At 47.2% G+C, this 17413-nt stretch overlaps 1 protein-coding gene across 3 annotated transcripts in view; it reads left to right on the top strand.

Moving 5' to 3' along the window:
• The first annotated feature begins 4310 nt into the window (after positions 1-4310).
• LOC140194868 (polycomb group RING finger protein 3) overlaps positions 4311-17413 on the top strand; it is a 261263-nt gene continuing 248160 nt past the window's right edge. For 2 of the 3 annotated variants that reach the window (XM_072252152.1, XM_072252153.1), the window contains exon 1: positions 4311-4365. In XM_072252152.1, the coding sequence (XP_072108253.1) occupies positions 4324-4365 (42 nt within the window). In that variant the 5' untranslated portion in view covers positions 4311-4323. The remainder of the gene's footprint in view (positions 4366-17413) is intronic. The other variant, XM_072252151.1, reaches the window with a different exon arrangement.

Raw genomic sequence — 17413 nt, forward strand, 5'->3', positions numbered from 1 at the left:
TTGAAATGTCTAATGAGTCCACTAGGGAAGAGTGGGATTTCTGAGTTGGTATCAACCCTTACCTCCCTGGCGAATAAATGGCCCAGTGCCAGGCAGAGGGTCCTAGCTATCGAAAGCTGAGGATGTTCTCTGGGGTGAAGCCCACCCCCCAGGGGGAAGAGGAGTATGAGACCTGGGCACAGCAGACCTCAGTGATTCTGAATGAGTGGCAGTGCTCTGATGATGTAAAAAGACAGCGATTGGTTGAAAGTTTGAAAAGGCTGGCTGTTGACATAGTGAGATCTGCAAAGACACAGAACCCCTTTGCTACCTCTGCGGGCTACATGCAAGCACTAGAAAATATGTTTGGTGTGATGGGAAGCCCAGTGGAGCTCATGACAGGGTTTCAGAACATGTGTCAGGAGAAGGGGAGAAGCTTTCTGCCTACATCCTTTGGCTAGAGAGACAGCTAAATTGCTTGTGGTGTAGGGGGGCCATTCAGATGGCTGAGGAGAATCAGCTAAGAATGGACCAAGTGGTGAAGGGCACCAGACTTGATTGCTTGGGGTCTCTGAATGTCTTGTAAGAGGCGCCCCCCCCCCCACTTTTGTTTGTCGAGCTAATCAGAGAAGTAAGAGAGGAGGAGAATGCAATGGAGACACGGGAGGCTTCCGTCAGCAGGATACAGTCCTCGGTAGTGGTCCCCTTGGCTGAGGTGACCTCTGATAACCCACCCCGGGGAGCTCGTGGCAGAGATGTCCCGGTTGTGATCGGCTGGTGTGGCCACCCCACACAATAAAGCCCACAGGGAGCCGGGCCCCCGGGGGCACGGACTAAGAAGTGAATGGGGTCCCGCGAGAAGGGGAGCGCCCAGTATCGTCTGTTATCACTGTGCTGAAGAGGGAGTGTGAAAGACGGGAGACCCCTCGGAAAGTGAGGGCAGACTAAGTCTCCAGAATCGTCAGGTTACCTTGCACTGAAGGCTGCCCCCTTGTTGGTCATCAGTCTTGAGGGAGTCTGGGGTTCAGAATGCCGTGCCACAAGCAAACCCTCTTACAATGACTGGACCAAGTACCGATTCCCCCCTCCCGCCAGTCCATGGATGGGTTATGCTGGGACAGCCATGGGACTGAGACCAGAGGATCAGGGAGAATCAATAAAGGTGAAACTGATGTCTTCCACATGATCCTCAATACTCCTCTGCAAAACCACAGTCTGACGCTGGATCTGCCTGGACCTAGCGGGTGGCTGTGGGCGTGGACTGGCCCAATTCTTGCAATGGTACATTGAGCCAGCGGGCAGTTCCTCAGTCCAGAAAACTACTCACTACTCCAGAGTCCACAAAAGCCTTTACCTCGGGTTCTTTTTCCAGGTGAACTCTGCCTTCAGCACGAAACCAGAATCTGTGGGACTGGGAGTAGTGGCTGCTGGGCAGCCTTAGCAGATTTTCTGACCGTTGCAGCATGGTATATTCGGCCCGCAGGTGACCTGCTCTCCCGCAGTAAAAGCAGCTACCTTGACTCCAGTGCCAGGACCTCTCATCGGTGGAGAATCCAGTGCAGCTGACCTGCATGAGCTCGACGGCATCTGGAGCAGGAGACTGGTTAGTTATGGTCCAAGGCGGGGCAGCAGAACTGCGATGCTTGGGACTGGGCTCAGACCCGCTCCCTTTGACCTTCTGAAGTCGTCCCACTTCTGCTCCGGTTTGGAGCATCCGAAGCAAGGATTGAGACACAGTATACCAGACGGGCTTTAGAACTGAGCACAAAACAAATGCTACACAAGATCACTGATTACGATTGAGCTCCGAACCTCACTTCAGGTGCTCTTTAAATACTCAATTCTGGGTGCCCAAGACATGATTGCCAATTAGCGGGACCATCCTGAACCCTTAAAGGTGTTGCACCAGCTATCCATACTCTGGAGAATTAGAGAATTAAATCTAAATGCGGGAAGCTGGTAGAGTCAGGAGCATCTGGTAACAGAGATCGGTCCACCAGACTACTACAGCACCACCCTTATCTATGGGTTTGATGGTGATGTAAGGACTAGCGCGTAGAAAGTGGAGAACAGAGCATTCAGAAGGAGTGAGGGAGTGAGATTAGAACTGGAGAGAGGAGTTGTAAAGTCAAGCCAGTTAATGTCTTGTTGGCAGTCAGCGATGAAAAGATTCAGAGCAGGCGGAAGACCAGAGCGAGGTGTCCAGGAAGAGGAGAGGGGTTGAAGACGGAAGAAGGGGTCATCGGTGCGGGCTGGAGAGTCCTTGTCAAAAAAGTAGGCTCGGTGATGGAGGCGGTGGAGCGTCATGGCAGGCATGGAACTCACTGAGGTGTGGGTGCAGGGGGACAAAGGTGCGGCCCATATTGAGGACAGAATGTTCTGCCTCAGGGAGGAAGATCAGAGGGGATGGTGAAGACCTGGCATGGATGAGAGCTTGGATCGGAGGGAGGAAGATGGTTGGTTGTGTCTGGGGAGAATGGAAGTTTGCGGTGTTCAGGGAAGGTGGGGTGAGAGGAAGATGGAGTCTCCGAGGCCCAAGAGCTGGCGGTGGGATCTGAGAGACATGGATTGTGGAGTGGTGGTGGGGCAAGGGGAGACAGGGGTTCCAGTGGCAGCATGTAATGTCCCGGCCTGGAGGTGCTGTCAGTCAAGGTCCAGGCTGGAGTCAGAACACTCACCCTCCCCACTAACAACTCTCCTCACCCGACCCATCCACTTCCCTTCCTGCTCCGTGCCTCCAGTATCCCACAACCATCGCTACCCACCTCTTCCCACCCCACTGGTCATCCTTTGATCCCCTCCCCACTGTACCCTCCCTCTGCTGCCTCAACGACAACCTTCCCCTTCCCTTCATCCACCCACTGACACCTTCCATAAAACAAAGTAGAATTGGGCTATTCAGCCCATCACGTCTGCTGCAACGTTCCATCATGGCTGATTTATTATCTCTCTCAAACTCATTCTCCTGCTTTCTCTCCGTATCCTTTCATGCCACAATTAATTCAGAATCTATCAATCTCTGCCTTAAATATACCCAACGGCTTGGCCTCCATACCTGTCTGTGGCAATGAGTTCCACACATTCACCATCCTTTAGCTAAAGAAATTCTCGTCTCTGTCTAAAGCGACGTATTCCGAAGCTGTGCCTGGCCCTAGAACACCACCACCAAAGGAAATGTCCTCTCCATACCCCATCCCTGTCCCTGAAACCCTCCCCACCATACGGTAGCTTCCCCACCCCACTGACAAACTCTCTCCAGCACACCCACTGGCTTCACAACTTTCCCCTGTACACACAGCCCTCCAAAACAACCACCCCCACTCCACCCTCACATGTCACACCACACCTTCCTACTTCACATCCCACCCCCAACAATTTTTCCCCTCCCTCCCCTAACCTCCCATGTCACTCCTCAACATCCTATTTCACACCCCAAACCTCCCCTCTCCCCACTCCCCACCCTATTTCACACCCAATAATTTCCCCTCTCCTCCTATTTGACCCTCCATCCTGCTAATTTCCCCACCCTATTTCACCCCACCCCGATAATCCTCCCTCTCCCCACCCTCCTATTTCACATCCAATCTCCCCTCTCCCCTTGACCCTCCATCCTGATAATATCCCCTATCTCCACCTTCCTATTTCACACCCAATAATTTCCATTCTTCCCATTCTATTTCATCCCTGCCCACACTCTGATAATCTGACCTCTCCCCACTCTATTTCACCCAGATATTCTCCCCTCTCCCCATCCTCCTATTTCACACCCAACCTGATCATCTCCCCTCTCATCATCCTATTTCACCCCTTCCCCAACCCCTATTTCACCCCTCTCTCCCTCATCCTCGTTCACTCCCTACTCCAACCTATTTCACCCCTCTCCCCTGCATCCTCGCTCACTCCCTACCCCACCCCACCCTCCCCTCCTATTTCACCCGTCTCCCCCACATCCTAGTTCACTCCCCACCCCACCCTCCTATTTCACCTCTCTCTCCCTCACATCCTCGTTCATTCCCCACCCTCACTCTCCTACTTCTCCCTTCTCTCCCTCACATTCTCGTTCACTCCCTACACTCGCCCTCCTATTTCACCCCTCCCCCTCACATCCTCGTTCACTCCCCAGCACACTCCCTACCCCCACCCCAATAATCTCCCCTCTACCACCCTATTTCACTCCCCCACCTCCTCAAGCTTTCCTTCCCGCTTCACACCTCTTGCCCTCGTCGCCGCGCACGTGTTAGTCCCATCGCGCCTGCGCGGGTGCCGTGTCGGGACGCTTCTCGTGACGTCACTGCCGGCGGCCGGGGTCGCGGGCCAGTGACGTCAGGCCGCGGCTGTCCATCAATGAGTCCGCCGCACCTCAACCCTGCAGCGCCGCCGACACAGGTGAGTCCGGGGATTGTGGGGGGTCGGCTGGCGTTGCCGCAGGCCGGCCCGGGCGGCGCTGCGCCTCCCCAGTGCACGGCACCGCCACAGGCTCGCGGCCCTTGCCAGGCTGTGGCCCGTGGGGTGGGGGCCGGGGCTTGAGGGATCCTTTGTGCGGGGCTAGGGCCGCTGGCCCGCCGGCCGAGCTGTGGCTTCGGCGGCTGAGCACCCCGACGGCAGCCCCTTCCAGTGGCTACAGCTGCCAGACTCAGGGACGATGTCAAGGCCGGGCCGGGCAGGGTGTGGGCTACCTGATTTCCGTGCACCTAGCGCAGCCGAATGTTCCTGTCCCAGCCCAGCCCAGCCCAGCCGGATAACTCTTCCCACTTCTCAAATCTGAAAGCCTGTGGGTTTTACTTTTGAATGTAGTCAGTGACAGAGCGTCGAACAGCTCTGTCCTTATCAAGTGTCCCTCTTGGTAAGATTCAGTGCCCCCAGTCAGCAAAGCACGTCCATCATCAGGGACCCCCGCCACCTATTTCATGCTCTGCTCTCGCTGCTGCCATCAGGGAAGAGGGACAGGAGCCTCAGACTCTCACCACCAGGTTCAGGAACAGTTATCACCCCTCAACCATCAGAGTCCTGAACCAGTGTGGATAACTTCACTCACCCCGACACCGAACGGGCTAACTTTCAAGGACTGTTCATTTCACATTCTCGATTATTTTTGCTTGTTTATTTATTTTTGTATTTGCACAGTTTGTTGTCTTGCATGTTGGTCTGTCTGTCTTATTATGTGTGGTCTTGATAAAGTTTGATAGGTTCTTGATTACTTAGGGCATTAAAAGTTCTGGGAACAAGGTAAGAGAATGGGGTTGAGGGATAATAAACCAGCCATGATTGAATGTTGGAGCGCACTTGATGGGCTGAATGGCCTAATTTGGCCCTTTTGTCTTATGGTCTTGGTTAGGTGACCCTAGGCACAAGAATCCTGCATAGCCTGCCAACCAGGAAACCCTGATGATTCTTCAACAAGTGTACTTGTTCTCTTTTCTCCTTTCATCAAATTCTTCATCTTTTTTATTGGCTAAATCCAAAACACTCCCATTCTGCAGGCTTGCTGCTGTGGCTGGCAGTCTTGCAAAATTGATTTGATTTTACACAACTATTTAAGAGACCTGTTACAAATATGTTTCCTGTCTGCTGCTATGACTTTGTTTCGAAATATTTCAATATATTCTGCAATCTGCAAGCCAAGAGGTTTTTTTAAAGTGTGATACCTATTTCATGATTAATTATTAGTATTTCCCCATGTACTTTTTGCTATCCTTTCCAAATGTTTAATGCCCTGGAATAATGTTTCCAGCTTTGGTTGCTATGCAGTCACATTTCTATAATAGGAATTTGCTCATCTCCATACAGTTTATTCAATGTCTTGCTGCATTTAGTACCGTCAAACTTACTTAAACTAGTCCTGAAGAAGCGTCTCCACCTGAAACATCACCGTCTATTCACTTCCATCGATGCTGCCTGACCTGCTGAGTTCCTCCAGCAGTGTGTGTGTGTGTTGCTCTGGATTTCTAGTATCTGCAGAATCTCTTGTGTTCAACCACATTTGTTGCTCATTGCTGCCATTATCTGCTTTGCTGTTAATATTTAAAAAAAAAAAAAAAATTCACTTCAACAAAGATTCCCAGAGTGATTAGTTTCAATATTCCGGGAGTACCGCAATGCTCTCCCCCCCCCCCCTTTGTAATAGAATTGATGTGATCTTGTTGAAATGTCCCACCTGCATAGTGCAGGCCTCTGTCTCAGAAAGAGTCCCAGTGTGTCAAATGGAAAGTGCTCTCTCCAACACCACCATGTACTCATTTGCCATATTGTCCCTTTGCATCTTGGCCCCAGAGGAATGCTGTTTGTCTGTATTCATGGGCATTCAAGTATGGATGAATGACAAACGTAAACTTGAACTTGGTTCTTAGACTGTGGCACTGGGAGTACTCCTCAGATGAACTTGGAGATAAAGCTTTTAAACATTTAACACCTGTTTGGTGCAAGATGGACGACACTCCCTCCTCTCACTTTCCCTCCATGTTGCCCTGCAGCTAGAGAGTAATATTCTTGACCAAGAGGTAATACACCAACTACAGCCAAAGAGGCTCCTGCTTGTCCCTTAACTCTCCTCCCCATGATCTAATTGAGCCACACAACATACCACTATCCCCTGAGGAAGAAACAGCCACTAGTGTCTAGGGGAAGGGGAAGGGACTGCGGCTGGGGTAGGAAAGTCATTAAGCCCGAGGAGCTCAAGGGCTTCCCAAGTCTCAGTGGCTGCTCTCAGACTGTCCCTCAGCAGTGTCTACAACTTCCCACTTGGCCAAGGGTGGGCATTCTACTTATCGGCGGGGCTGTTCTGGAACGGCTACAGGTGACTGTCAGGAGAAGGATGGAATAGTGGAGAGCACCCCTGTGAGTACAAAAAGTACTCCATTTTGATTACTCTTCGTGGGGGGGGGGAACCTACCTGGGGGAAGTACCTCTGGCACTGAGTCTGGCCCTGTGGCTCAGAAGGGTAGGGAAATGAAGAGGATGGCAGCAGTTAGGGGACTGTATAGTTAGGGTGACAGACAGGTGACTCTGTAAAAGAAACACAGATAGTAGTTTGCCTCTCAGGTGCCAGGGCTCGTGATGTTTCTGAACACATCCACAATATCCTGAAAAAGCAGGGTGAACACAGGGGTCGTGGTGCATTTTATAAGAAAAAAGGAGGTTCTGAAAGCAGAATGCAGGGAGTTAGGAAGGAAGCTGAGAAGCAGGACCTCAAGGGTAGTAATCTTCGGATTGCTGCCTGTGCCACGTGACAGTGAGTATAGGAATGGGATGAGGTGGGGGTAAATGCGTGGCTGAGGGATTGGAGCAGGGGGCAGGGATTCAGGTTCCTGAATCATTGGGACCTGGTCTGGGGCAGGTGGGACCTACACAAAAGGGACGGGTTGCACTTGAATCTGAGGGGGACCAATATCCTTGCAGACAGCTTTGCTCAAGCTGTTGGGATGGTTTAAACTAATATGGCAGGGGGATGGGAACCAGTATGAGCCAGTAGATGATGCAATATATAATATGAATGTAAGAGTGGACAAGCCAATGATTGAGTACAAATGCAGACAGAGCAAAGAGTTAAATTGTACCACTGAAACAAAATTCATAAGGGTGAACTGAAGGTGCTGTATTTAAATCCACTTGGTATTCGGGAAAAGGTGGACGAACTTGGGGCGCAATTAGAGATCGGTCGGTATGACGTTGTGGGCATCACCGAGTCGTGGCTGAAAGGAGGCCAGAGTTAGGAGCTGAACATCGAAGAATATACTTTTAGTTGAAAGAACATGCAGGAAGGCAGAGGTGGTGGTGTAGCTCTGTTGGTAAGAGATGGATCTTTAGAAAAAGGTGACTGTCAGAGAATGTCGAATCTTTGTGGGAGGAGTTTAGAAACTGCAAGGATAAAAAATCTATTATGGGTCTCATGTATCGGCCTCCAAATAGTAGCCAAGATGTGCTGTTGAGATTGCAAAGGAAGCTGGAAAAGGCTTGCAGTAAAGGTAATAACACAATTGTAATGGGGGATATATGCCAGGGGATTGGGAAAATCAGGTTGCTGTAGGATAGCAAGAGAGGGAATTTCCCCTCTGCCCCTCTGCCATCCGATTCCTAAATGGACATTGAAGCATTGGACACTACCTCACTTTTTTTTAATATACAGTATTTCTGTTTTTGCATGTTTTTTTAATCTATTCAATATATGTAATTGATTTACTTGTTTATTTATTATGTTTTATTTTATTTTTTTTCTCTCTGCTAGATTATGTATTGCATTGAACTGCTGCTGCTGAGTTAACAAATTTCACGTCACATGCTGGTGATGATAAATCTGATTCTGAATGTGTTGAATGCTGCGAGATGGCTTTTTAGAGCAGCTTGTGTTTGTTCCTGCTTGGGGAAAGGCTATTTTAGATTGGGTGATGTGAAATAACCCAGATCTTACTAGAAAGCTTAATGTAAAGGAACCCTTAGGAGACGATGATCATAATATAATTAAATTCTTACTGGAATTTGAGAGGGAGAAACATAACTCACTCTATCACAATGGAATAAAGGGAATTACAGAGGCATGAGAGAGGAGCTTGCCCAGGTGGATTGGAAGAGGATACTGGCAGGGATGACGGCAGAACAAAGATGGCTGAAGTTTTTGTGACTAGTTCATAAGGCGCAAAATAGATCTGTCCCACAGAAATAGTAGTACTCAAATAGCAGGGTGAGGCAACTGTGGCTGACAAGGGAAGTTAAGGACTGCACAAAAGCCAAGAAAAGGGCATATAAGGTAGCAAAACTGGATGACTGGGAAGCTTTTAAAATCCAACAAAAGGTAACGAAGAAAGCTTTAAGGGAAAAGATGAAATATGAGGGCAAACTAGCCAATAATATAAAGCAGGATACGAAAAGTTTTTTCAGTTATAAAAGGAGTAAAAGGGAGGTGAGAGTTGATATTAGACCACTGGAAAATGATGCTGCTGAGGTAGTAATGGGGGGACAAAGAAATGGTGGTTGAACTTGGTGGGTACTTTGCTTCAGTCTTTACGGTGGAAGGCACGAGCTATACGCCTGAAGTCTGTGAGTGTCAGGGAGCAGGAGTGAATGTCATTGCTATTACAAAGAAAAAGTACCAGGTAAGCTGAAAGGTCCTGTGGTGGATAAGTCACCTGGACCAGATGAACTGCATCCCAGAGTCCTGAGAGAGGTTGCTGAAGAGATAACGGATGCATCAGTCATGATCTTTCAAGAATCACTTGATTCTGGCTTGGTCCTGGAGGACTGGAAAATTGCAAATGTCACTCCAGAGAGACAGTTGTAGACCAGTTAGCTGAATCTCAGTGGCTGGGAAAGTGTTGGAGTCTATTATTAAGAAAGAAGTTTCGGGGCACTTGGAGACGAATGATAAAATAAGTCGAAGTCAGCATGGTTTCTGTAAAGGGAAATCTTGTCTGACAAATCTGTTAGAGTTCTTCGAGGAAGTAACAAACAGGGTGGACAAAGGAGAGACATTGGATGTCATTTACTTGGATTTTCAGAAGGTGTTTGAAAAGGTGCCACACATGAGGCTGCTTAACAAGATGAAATCCTATGGCGTTACAGGAAAGATACTGGCATGGATAGAGGAATGGCTGACAGGTAGGAGGCAGTGAGTGGGAATAAAGGGGGCTTTTTTCTGGCTGCTGGTGACTAGTGGTGTTCCTCAGGGTCAGTTGTGGGAGTGCTACTTTTCACATTATCAATGATTTGGATAATGGAACTGATAGCTTTGTGGCAGTTTGCAGATGATAAGATAGGTGGCGGGGTAGGTAGTGCTGAGGAAGCAGTGTGATTGCAGCAGGACTTAGACAAATTGGAAGAATGGACAAAAAAGTGGCAGATGGAATACAGTGTTGGGAAATGTATGATAGTGCACTGTGGTAAAAGGAACAATAGTACAGACAATTATGTAAGTGGAGAGAATTCAAACACCAGAGGTGCAGAGGGACCGAGGAGTCCTCGTGCAAGGCCCCAGAAGGTTAATTCACAGGTTGAGTCTGTGGTAAAGAAGACAAATGTAAAGTTGGCATTTATTTCAAGGGGAATAGAATATAAAAACAAGGAGATAATGCTAACAACAGGAATTCTGCAGCTGCTGGAAATTCAAGCAACACACATAAAAGTTGCTGGTGAACGCAGCAGGCCAGGCAGCATCTCTAGGAAGAGGTGCAGTGGACGTTTCAGGCCGAGACCCTTTGTCAGGACTAACTGAAGGAAGAGTGAGTAAGGTATTTGAAAGTTGGAGGGGGAGGTGGAGATCCAAAATGATAGGAGAAGACGCCCACCTCCCCCTCGTACCCAATCTGTTACTTATTTTTATACACACATTCTTTCTCTCACTCTCCTTTTTCTCCCTCTGTCCCTCTGAATATACCTCTTGCCCATCCTCTGGGTCCCCACCCCCCTGTCTTTCTTCCCGGACCTCCTGTCCCATGATCCTCTCGTATCCCTTTTGCTAATCACCTGTCCAGCTCTTGGCTCCATCCCTCCTCCTCCTGTCTTCTCCTATCATTTTGGATCTCCCCCTCCCCCTCCAACTTTCAAATCCCTTACTCACTCTTCCTTCAGTTAGTCCTGACGAAGGGTCTCGGCCTGAAACGTCGACTGCACCTCTTCCTACAGATGCTGCCTGGCCTGCTGCGTTCACCAGCAACTTTGATGTGTGTTGCAAGGAGATAATGCTGACTGTTTATAAGACACTAGTCAGGCCGCACTTAGAGTATTGTCAATAGTTTTGGGCCCCTTATCTCAGAAAGGATGTGTTGTCATTGGAGGGAGTCCAGAGAAGGTTCATGAGGATGATACCAGGAATGAGAGTTTGGCAGCTTTGGTCCTGTACTCTCTGGAATTTAGAAGAATGTGGGGGATCTCATTGCATCTAATCTAATCTAATCTCATTGCAACCTACTGAATGTTGAAAGGACTAGATAGGGTGGATGTGGAGAGGATGTTTCCTATGGTGGGGACTAGTGGGCACAGCCTCAAAACTGAGGGCAACCTTTTAGAACAGCAGTATGGAGGAACTTTTTTAGACAAAGCATAGTGAATCTGTGGAATGCTTTGCCACAGACTGTGGTGGAGGGCAAGTCCGTGGGTATATTCAAAGCAGAAATTGATAGTTGCCTGATTGGTCGGGGGGCAGGAGTATGGATTTGAATGGGATCCGGGATCATTAATGTTGAAGTGATGGAGGGGAGCTGATAGGCTGAAAGGCCTAATTCTGTTTCTCTGTCTTGTGGTCTTATGTTTACTTAACAACCTGCCAGAAGGTTCTCAACAGCTACCAGTCAACTGTCACCAGTGACATTTCAGAATTGTAGATTCAAAGCAACGCTTAGAGTTAATGATAACTTATTTATCAAGCACTTTTCATACTGACAATATAGATCAAAAAGATTTAGAATAGGATGAAAGTATAAAGATGAAAATAAAGTTTAAAAAAATAAAAAAAACAAAAATAAACCTATCAGCACACACAAAATGCTGGAGGAACTCAGCAGGGCAGGCAGCATCCACAGCCTCTTGTATATCGGTGAGACCGACGTAGATTGGGAGAATGCTTCACTGAGCATTTACGCTCCGTCTGGCAGAAGAAACAGGCTCACTCTAACTCTGAAGTGGCGTCTCTCAGTGGCCACCCGTTTTAATTCCACTTCCCATTCCCATTCCGATACGTCCATCCACGGCCTCCTCCACTGTTGGATAAGGCCACACTTAGGTTGGAGGTACAACACACATTCCGTTTGGGTTGCCTCCAAACTAATGGCATGAACATCGATTTCTGAAACATCCAGTAATGCCTCCACCCTTCACCATTTCCCATCACCTTGTCCCCCCTCGTGTTATCTCCTTGCCCGCCCGTTGCCTCTCTCTGATACTCCTCCCCTCCCCTCTCTTCTTTCTTCCATGACCTTCTGTCTCTTTCACCAATCAACTTCCCAGCTCTTTGCTTCATCCTTCCCCTTCAGTTTCACCTATTGCCTGGTGTTTCTCTCTTCCCCTCCACCACCTTTCAAATCTACTCACCTTTTATTCTGCAATCCTGCTGAAGGGTCTCGGCCTGAAATGGCAACTGTACTTTTTTTCCATAGGTGCTGCCTGGCCTGCTGATTTCCTCCAGCATTTAGTGTGTGTTGCTCGGATTTCAAGCATCTGCAGATTTTTATCTTGTTTGTGATAAAGGGTAGAGGGTCTGTAGAGGGTGGGAGAGTGATTGAAGAGCGTCACACGGTGTTGATGGACAGTAGAGAGTGGGAGAGTGATTGAAGAGAGTCACACGGTGTTGATGGACTTTAGAGAGTGGGAGAGTGATTGAAGAGAGTCGCACAGTGTTGATGGACTGTAGAGAGTGGGAGAGTGATTGAAGAGAGTCACACGGTGTCGATGGACTGTAGAGAGTGGGAGAGTGATTGAAGAGAGTCACATGGTGTGGATGGACTGTAGAGAGTGGGAGAGTGATTGAAGAGGGTCACACGGTGTCGATGGACTGTAGAGAGTGGGAGAGTGATTGAAGAGAGTCACACGGTGTCGATGGACTGTAGAGAGTGGGAGAGGGATTGAAGAGAGTCACACGGTGTTGATGGACTGTCGAGAGTGGGAGAGTGATTGAAGAGAGTCACACGGTGTTGATGGACTGTCGAGAGTGGGAGAGTGATTGAAGAGAGTCACACGGTGTTGATGGACTGCAGAGAGTGGGAGAGTGATTGAAGAGAGTCACACTGTGTTGATGGACTGTAGAGAGTGGGAGAGTGATTGAAGAGAGTCACATGGTGTTGATGGACTGTAGAGAGTGGGAGAGTGATTGAAGAGAGTGACACGGTGTTGATGGACTGTAGAGAATGGGAGGGGTGAAATTCATCTGCACACTGAGATCATCATCCATGCCAATCTCTTTTTCCTGTATTTGGCCCATATTGCCTTGTACCAACCAGCTGCTGTTGAAACACTGTGATTAGACTACCTTTATCATCTCTTCTAGCTTGTTTCATAAATCGATCAACTTCTGTGGGAAAATTTGTCCCTGCGAAATTTATATATTTACCGTTTCACCTTGAGTGTGTCATCTAGTTGTAGACTCCTGCATCCTTGGATAAAGACTGACTATGTTTCCTGACTACACACTTCCTGCACAGCACATGTACATCCCCAGTCTCCCTGGTTTCCTGTCATTTCTAGTACACAAGTGTAAAGGAGAACAAAATGTTTCTTACTGCAGATCCAATGCTGAAAAATTGTGGGCTGTATCAAAGGTGCTGATGAATCAGCATACAGGAGACAGATTGAAAGTAGGGATGAGTAATGGACTCACAACAACCTCCACTCAAGCAACACACTTAAACATTGCTAGTGAACGCAGCAGGCCAGGCAGCATCTCTAGGAAGAGGTACAGTCGACGTTTTGGGCTGAGACCCTTCTTCTGGACTAACTGTAGGAAGAGCTAGTAAGAGATTTGAAAGTGGGAGGGGGAGGGGGAGATCCAAAATGATAGGAGGAGACAGGAGTGGGAGGGAATTGCTTGAATTTCCAGCATCTGCAGATTTCCTCGTGTTTGAACCTCCACTGAATGTCGATAAAACCAAGGAACTGATTGTGGACTTCATGAGATGGAAACCAGAGGTCCTTGACCCCGTCCTCATTGGAGGATCAGAGGTGGAGAGGGTCAGTAACTTTAAATTCCTGGTGTCACTATCTTAGAGAACATGTCCTGGCCCCATCACACAGGTTGACCTTGTCTAATCCAGCACCATTGGGATCTGAGGGGTGCCGGATTAGTGAAAATGCTGAATTACAGAAGGATCACATTAAGCATAATCAGTGCCGGATTATCGAAGAAACCAGATTACTGGTAGCCGGATTAATGAAGGTCAACCTGGCTCAATATAATTGTGAAGAAAGCACAACAGTGCCTCTGCCTCCTCAGGAGTCTGCAGAGGTTCGGCACGTCATCAAAAGCCTTGGCAAACTTCTGTAGATGTGTAGTGGAAGTGTGCTGACTGGCTGCATTATGGCCTGGTATGGGAACACCAATGCCTTTAAGCAGAAATCCCTACAAAAGGTAGTGGATTCAGCTCAGTACATCACAGAAAAAGCCCTCTTAACCATTGAGAACCTCTACATGAAACATTGTAGAAAAGCAGCAACCATCATCAAAGATCCTCACCACCCAGACCATGCTCTTTACTCACTGCTGTCATCAATTAGAAGGGACAGGAGTCTCAGGACTCGCACCACCAGGTTCAAGAACAGTTACTAACCCTTAACCATCGGGCTCCTGAATAAAAAGGGGATAACGATGCACATTCTATTTCTGGTGTTCCCACAGTCGATGGTCTCGCTTTAACAACTCTTCATCTTGATATTTCATGGTACAGTTGCAAGAAAAAGTTTGTGAAGCCTTTGCAGTTATCTGGTTTTCTGCATTAATTACCCATAAAATGTGGTCTGAGCTTGACACCTCAGTCACGATAAAAGATAACATGCCTGAACTAATAACGCACAAACAATTGAACTTTTTATGTCTTTATTGAACACATTGTTTCATCATTCACAGTCCAGGCTGTAAAAAGTATGTGAACCCGTGTAATTAATAACTGGTAGAACCTCCTTTACCAGCAATAACCTCCACCAAACGTTTCCTGTAGCTGTTGATCAAACATGCACAACAGCAAGGAAGAGTTTTAGATCACTCCTCCATACAAAACTGTTTCAATTCATCAATTTTTTTTAAATTAAGTGCAATTGTGAACAATAGCCAGATCAGAAATGCTGATCAGGTCAACTAGTTCCCAAAGAGAATGCTGACAGGCCAATCAGATGGTTCACTACTGCTCAGAGAACAGGCACAAGGGTCGCTAGCTCCTGTACCCCAGAAACACACCCGAGCAGTGCGGCGGAGGTATGTGCTATGCATGACCTGATCTGAAAGCATCATGTTGACTCATAACAGATCGTGTTCACGGTGGAACAGCTTAGTCAAGGATGGGATGATCAGCACTGATGGACAAATTATACCTCCACTACCCCTTGCTTGAACAGCCCTCATCTCAATTGGGTTAAGGTCTGGACTCCAACTTGGCCATTCCAAAACACAAAGTTTCTTCTTTCTAAACCATTCTGTTGATTTACTCTTGTGTTTCGATTGTTGTCTTGTTGCATCATCCAACTTCTATTGAGCTTCAGGTGATGGACTGGTACTCTGACATTTTCCTGTAAAATGTCTTGATACCATTTTTAAATTCATTGTTCCCTCAAATGATTGCAAGCTGCCCAGGCCCTGAGGCAGCAAAACAGCCCCAAACCATGATGTTCCTTCCACCAGGCTTCCAGTTGGTTTGAGGTGTTGGTGTGCAGTGCCCTTTCCCCTCCAAACGTAGTGGTGCATCTCTGCCAAAAAGCTCAACTTTTGTCTCATCTGTCCATAGGATATTGTCGCACAAGCGTTGTGGAGCATGCAGATGGTCTTTTGCAAACTTGAGATGCGCAGAAAAGCAGTGGTGTCTTCACACGAACACTATTCTTGTTCAGTGTTTATCTTATAGCGGACACATGAACAGAGTTTAGCAAGTTCCAGCGCTTTCTGTAGGTCTATTGCTGTTACCATTGGGCTCTTTTTCCTTCAGCGTTGTACATTGTGCTCTTTCTGTGATCTTTGCAGGATGTTCTCTCCTAGGGAGAGTAGCAACAATACTGAATTCCCTCCACTTGTAGACAGTTTCTCTTAGTGTGGACTGATGAACACTCAGGTCTTCATAAATGTTTTCTGTAGCCTTTTCCAGCTTCATGCATCTCTACAGTTCTTCTAAGGCCCTCTGAAAGTTGTTTGATCGAGGCATGGTGCGCGTAAACAGAGCTTTCTTGAGAAGAGCAGGCTCTGTCAGTAACCTGACTTTATGTGTCTTTTGTATAGAACAGGGCACCTCTGCAACCCATACCTCCAATCTCATCTCATTGATTGGAACACCGGTCTCCAAATAGCTTCTGTAGGAGGCATTACCCCAGAGGTTCACATACTCTTTTGAACCTAGACTATGAATGTTTACATGGTGTACTCAGTAATGATGAGAAGTAGTACAATTGTTTGTGTGTTATTAGTTTAGGCAGATTGTGTTTGTATATTATTGTGACTCAAATGAAGATCAATCCACATTTTATAAGTAATTAATGCAGAAAGCCAGGTAATTGCAAAGCATTCACAAAGTTTCTCTTGCAACTGTATTTCATACTTGTTATTTATCGCTATTTATTTAGATTTGTGTTTGTATGAGGTATACCTGTTCAAAAGCGACAGGTTGCACCTGAACCCGAGGGGGACCAATATTCTCGCGGGCAGGTTTGTTAGAGCTGTTGGGGAGGGTTTAAACTAATTTGGCAGGGGGTTGGGAACCGGGGTGAAGGGACTCAGTATAGGATGGTAAAAAAGTCAAGATGGCGTGCAGTCAGACTGTCAGGAAGCACAGGCAGGTGATGGACTTAGTTGCAGCCAACAGGCTGAGTATTAAATCATTAGGGATGCAGAATCAGAAAAGATAGCAAATACAGTGCTCAAGGTGTTGTATCTAAATGCAAGTAGTATAAGAAATAAGATCGATGATCTCATTGTACTATGACAGATTGTCATGTATAATGTTGTGGCCATCACTGAATCGTGGCTGAAGTATGGTTGTAGTTGGGAGCTGAATGTTAAAGGTAGCACATTATATCTGAGGGATAGGAAGGTAGACAGAGGGGGTGGAGTGGCTCTACTGGTAAAGAATGGCATCAAATCTGTAGAAAGATGTGGCATGGGATTGGAAGATGTTGAATCCTTGTGGGTTGAGTTAAGAAACTGCAAGGGTAAAAGGACGTTGTTGGCAGTTATATACAGGCCTCCCAACAGTGCCTGGGATGTGGACCACAGGTTGCAACAGGAAATAGAAAAGGCGAGTCAAAAGGGCAATGTTATGGTAGTCATGGGAGATTTTAACATGCAGGTTGATTGGGAAAATCAGGTTGGAAATGGATCTGAAGAGAGTGAGTTTGTTGAATGTCTAAGATATGGCTCTTTAGAGCAGTTTGTCATTGAGCCTGCTAGGGGGTAGCTATACTGGATTGGGTGTTATGTAATGAACCAGAGGCGATGAGGGAGCTTATGGTAAAAGAACCCTTAGGAACTTGTGATCACAGTATGATTGAGTTCAATTTGAAATCTGATAAGGAGAAAGTAAAGTCTGATGTAGCAATATTTCAGTGGGGTAAGGGAAAGTGCGAGAGAAGTTGCCAAAGTAAATTGGAAGGAGCTGCTGGTGTGTGTTTCTGGGAGAAATGAGGAAGGTGCAGGACATATGTATTCCAAAAATGAAGGAATACTCAAATAGTAAAACAATACAACCATGGCTGACAAGGGAAGTCAAAGCTATTGTAAAAGCAAAAGAAAGGGCATACAACAAAGCAAAAATTAGTGGGAAGA

The sequence above is a fragment of the Mobula birostris genome, chromosome 3 (genome assembly GCF_030028105.1).
Source record: "Mobula birostris isolate sMobBir1 chromosome 3, sMobBir1.hap1, whole genome shotgun sequence".
Taxonomy (NCBI): Eukaryota; Metazoa; Chordata; class Chondrichthyes; order Myliobatiformes; family Myliobatidae; genus Mobula; species Mobula birostris.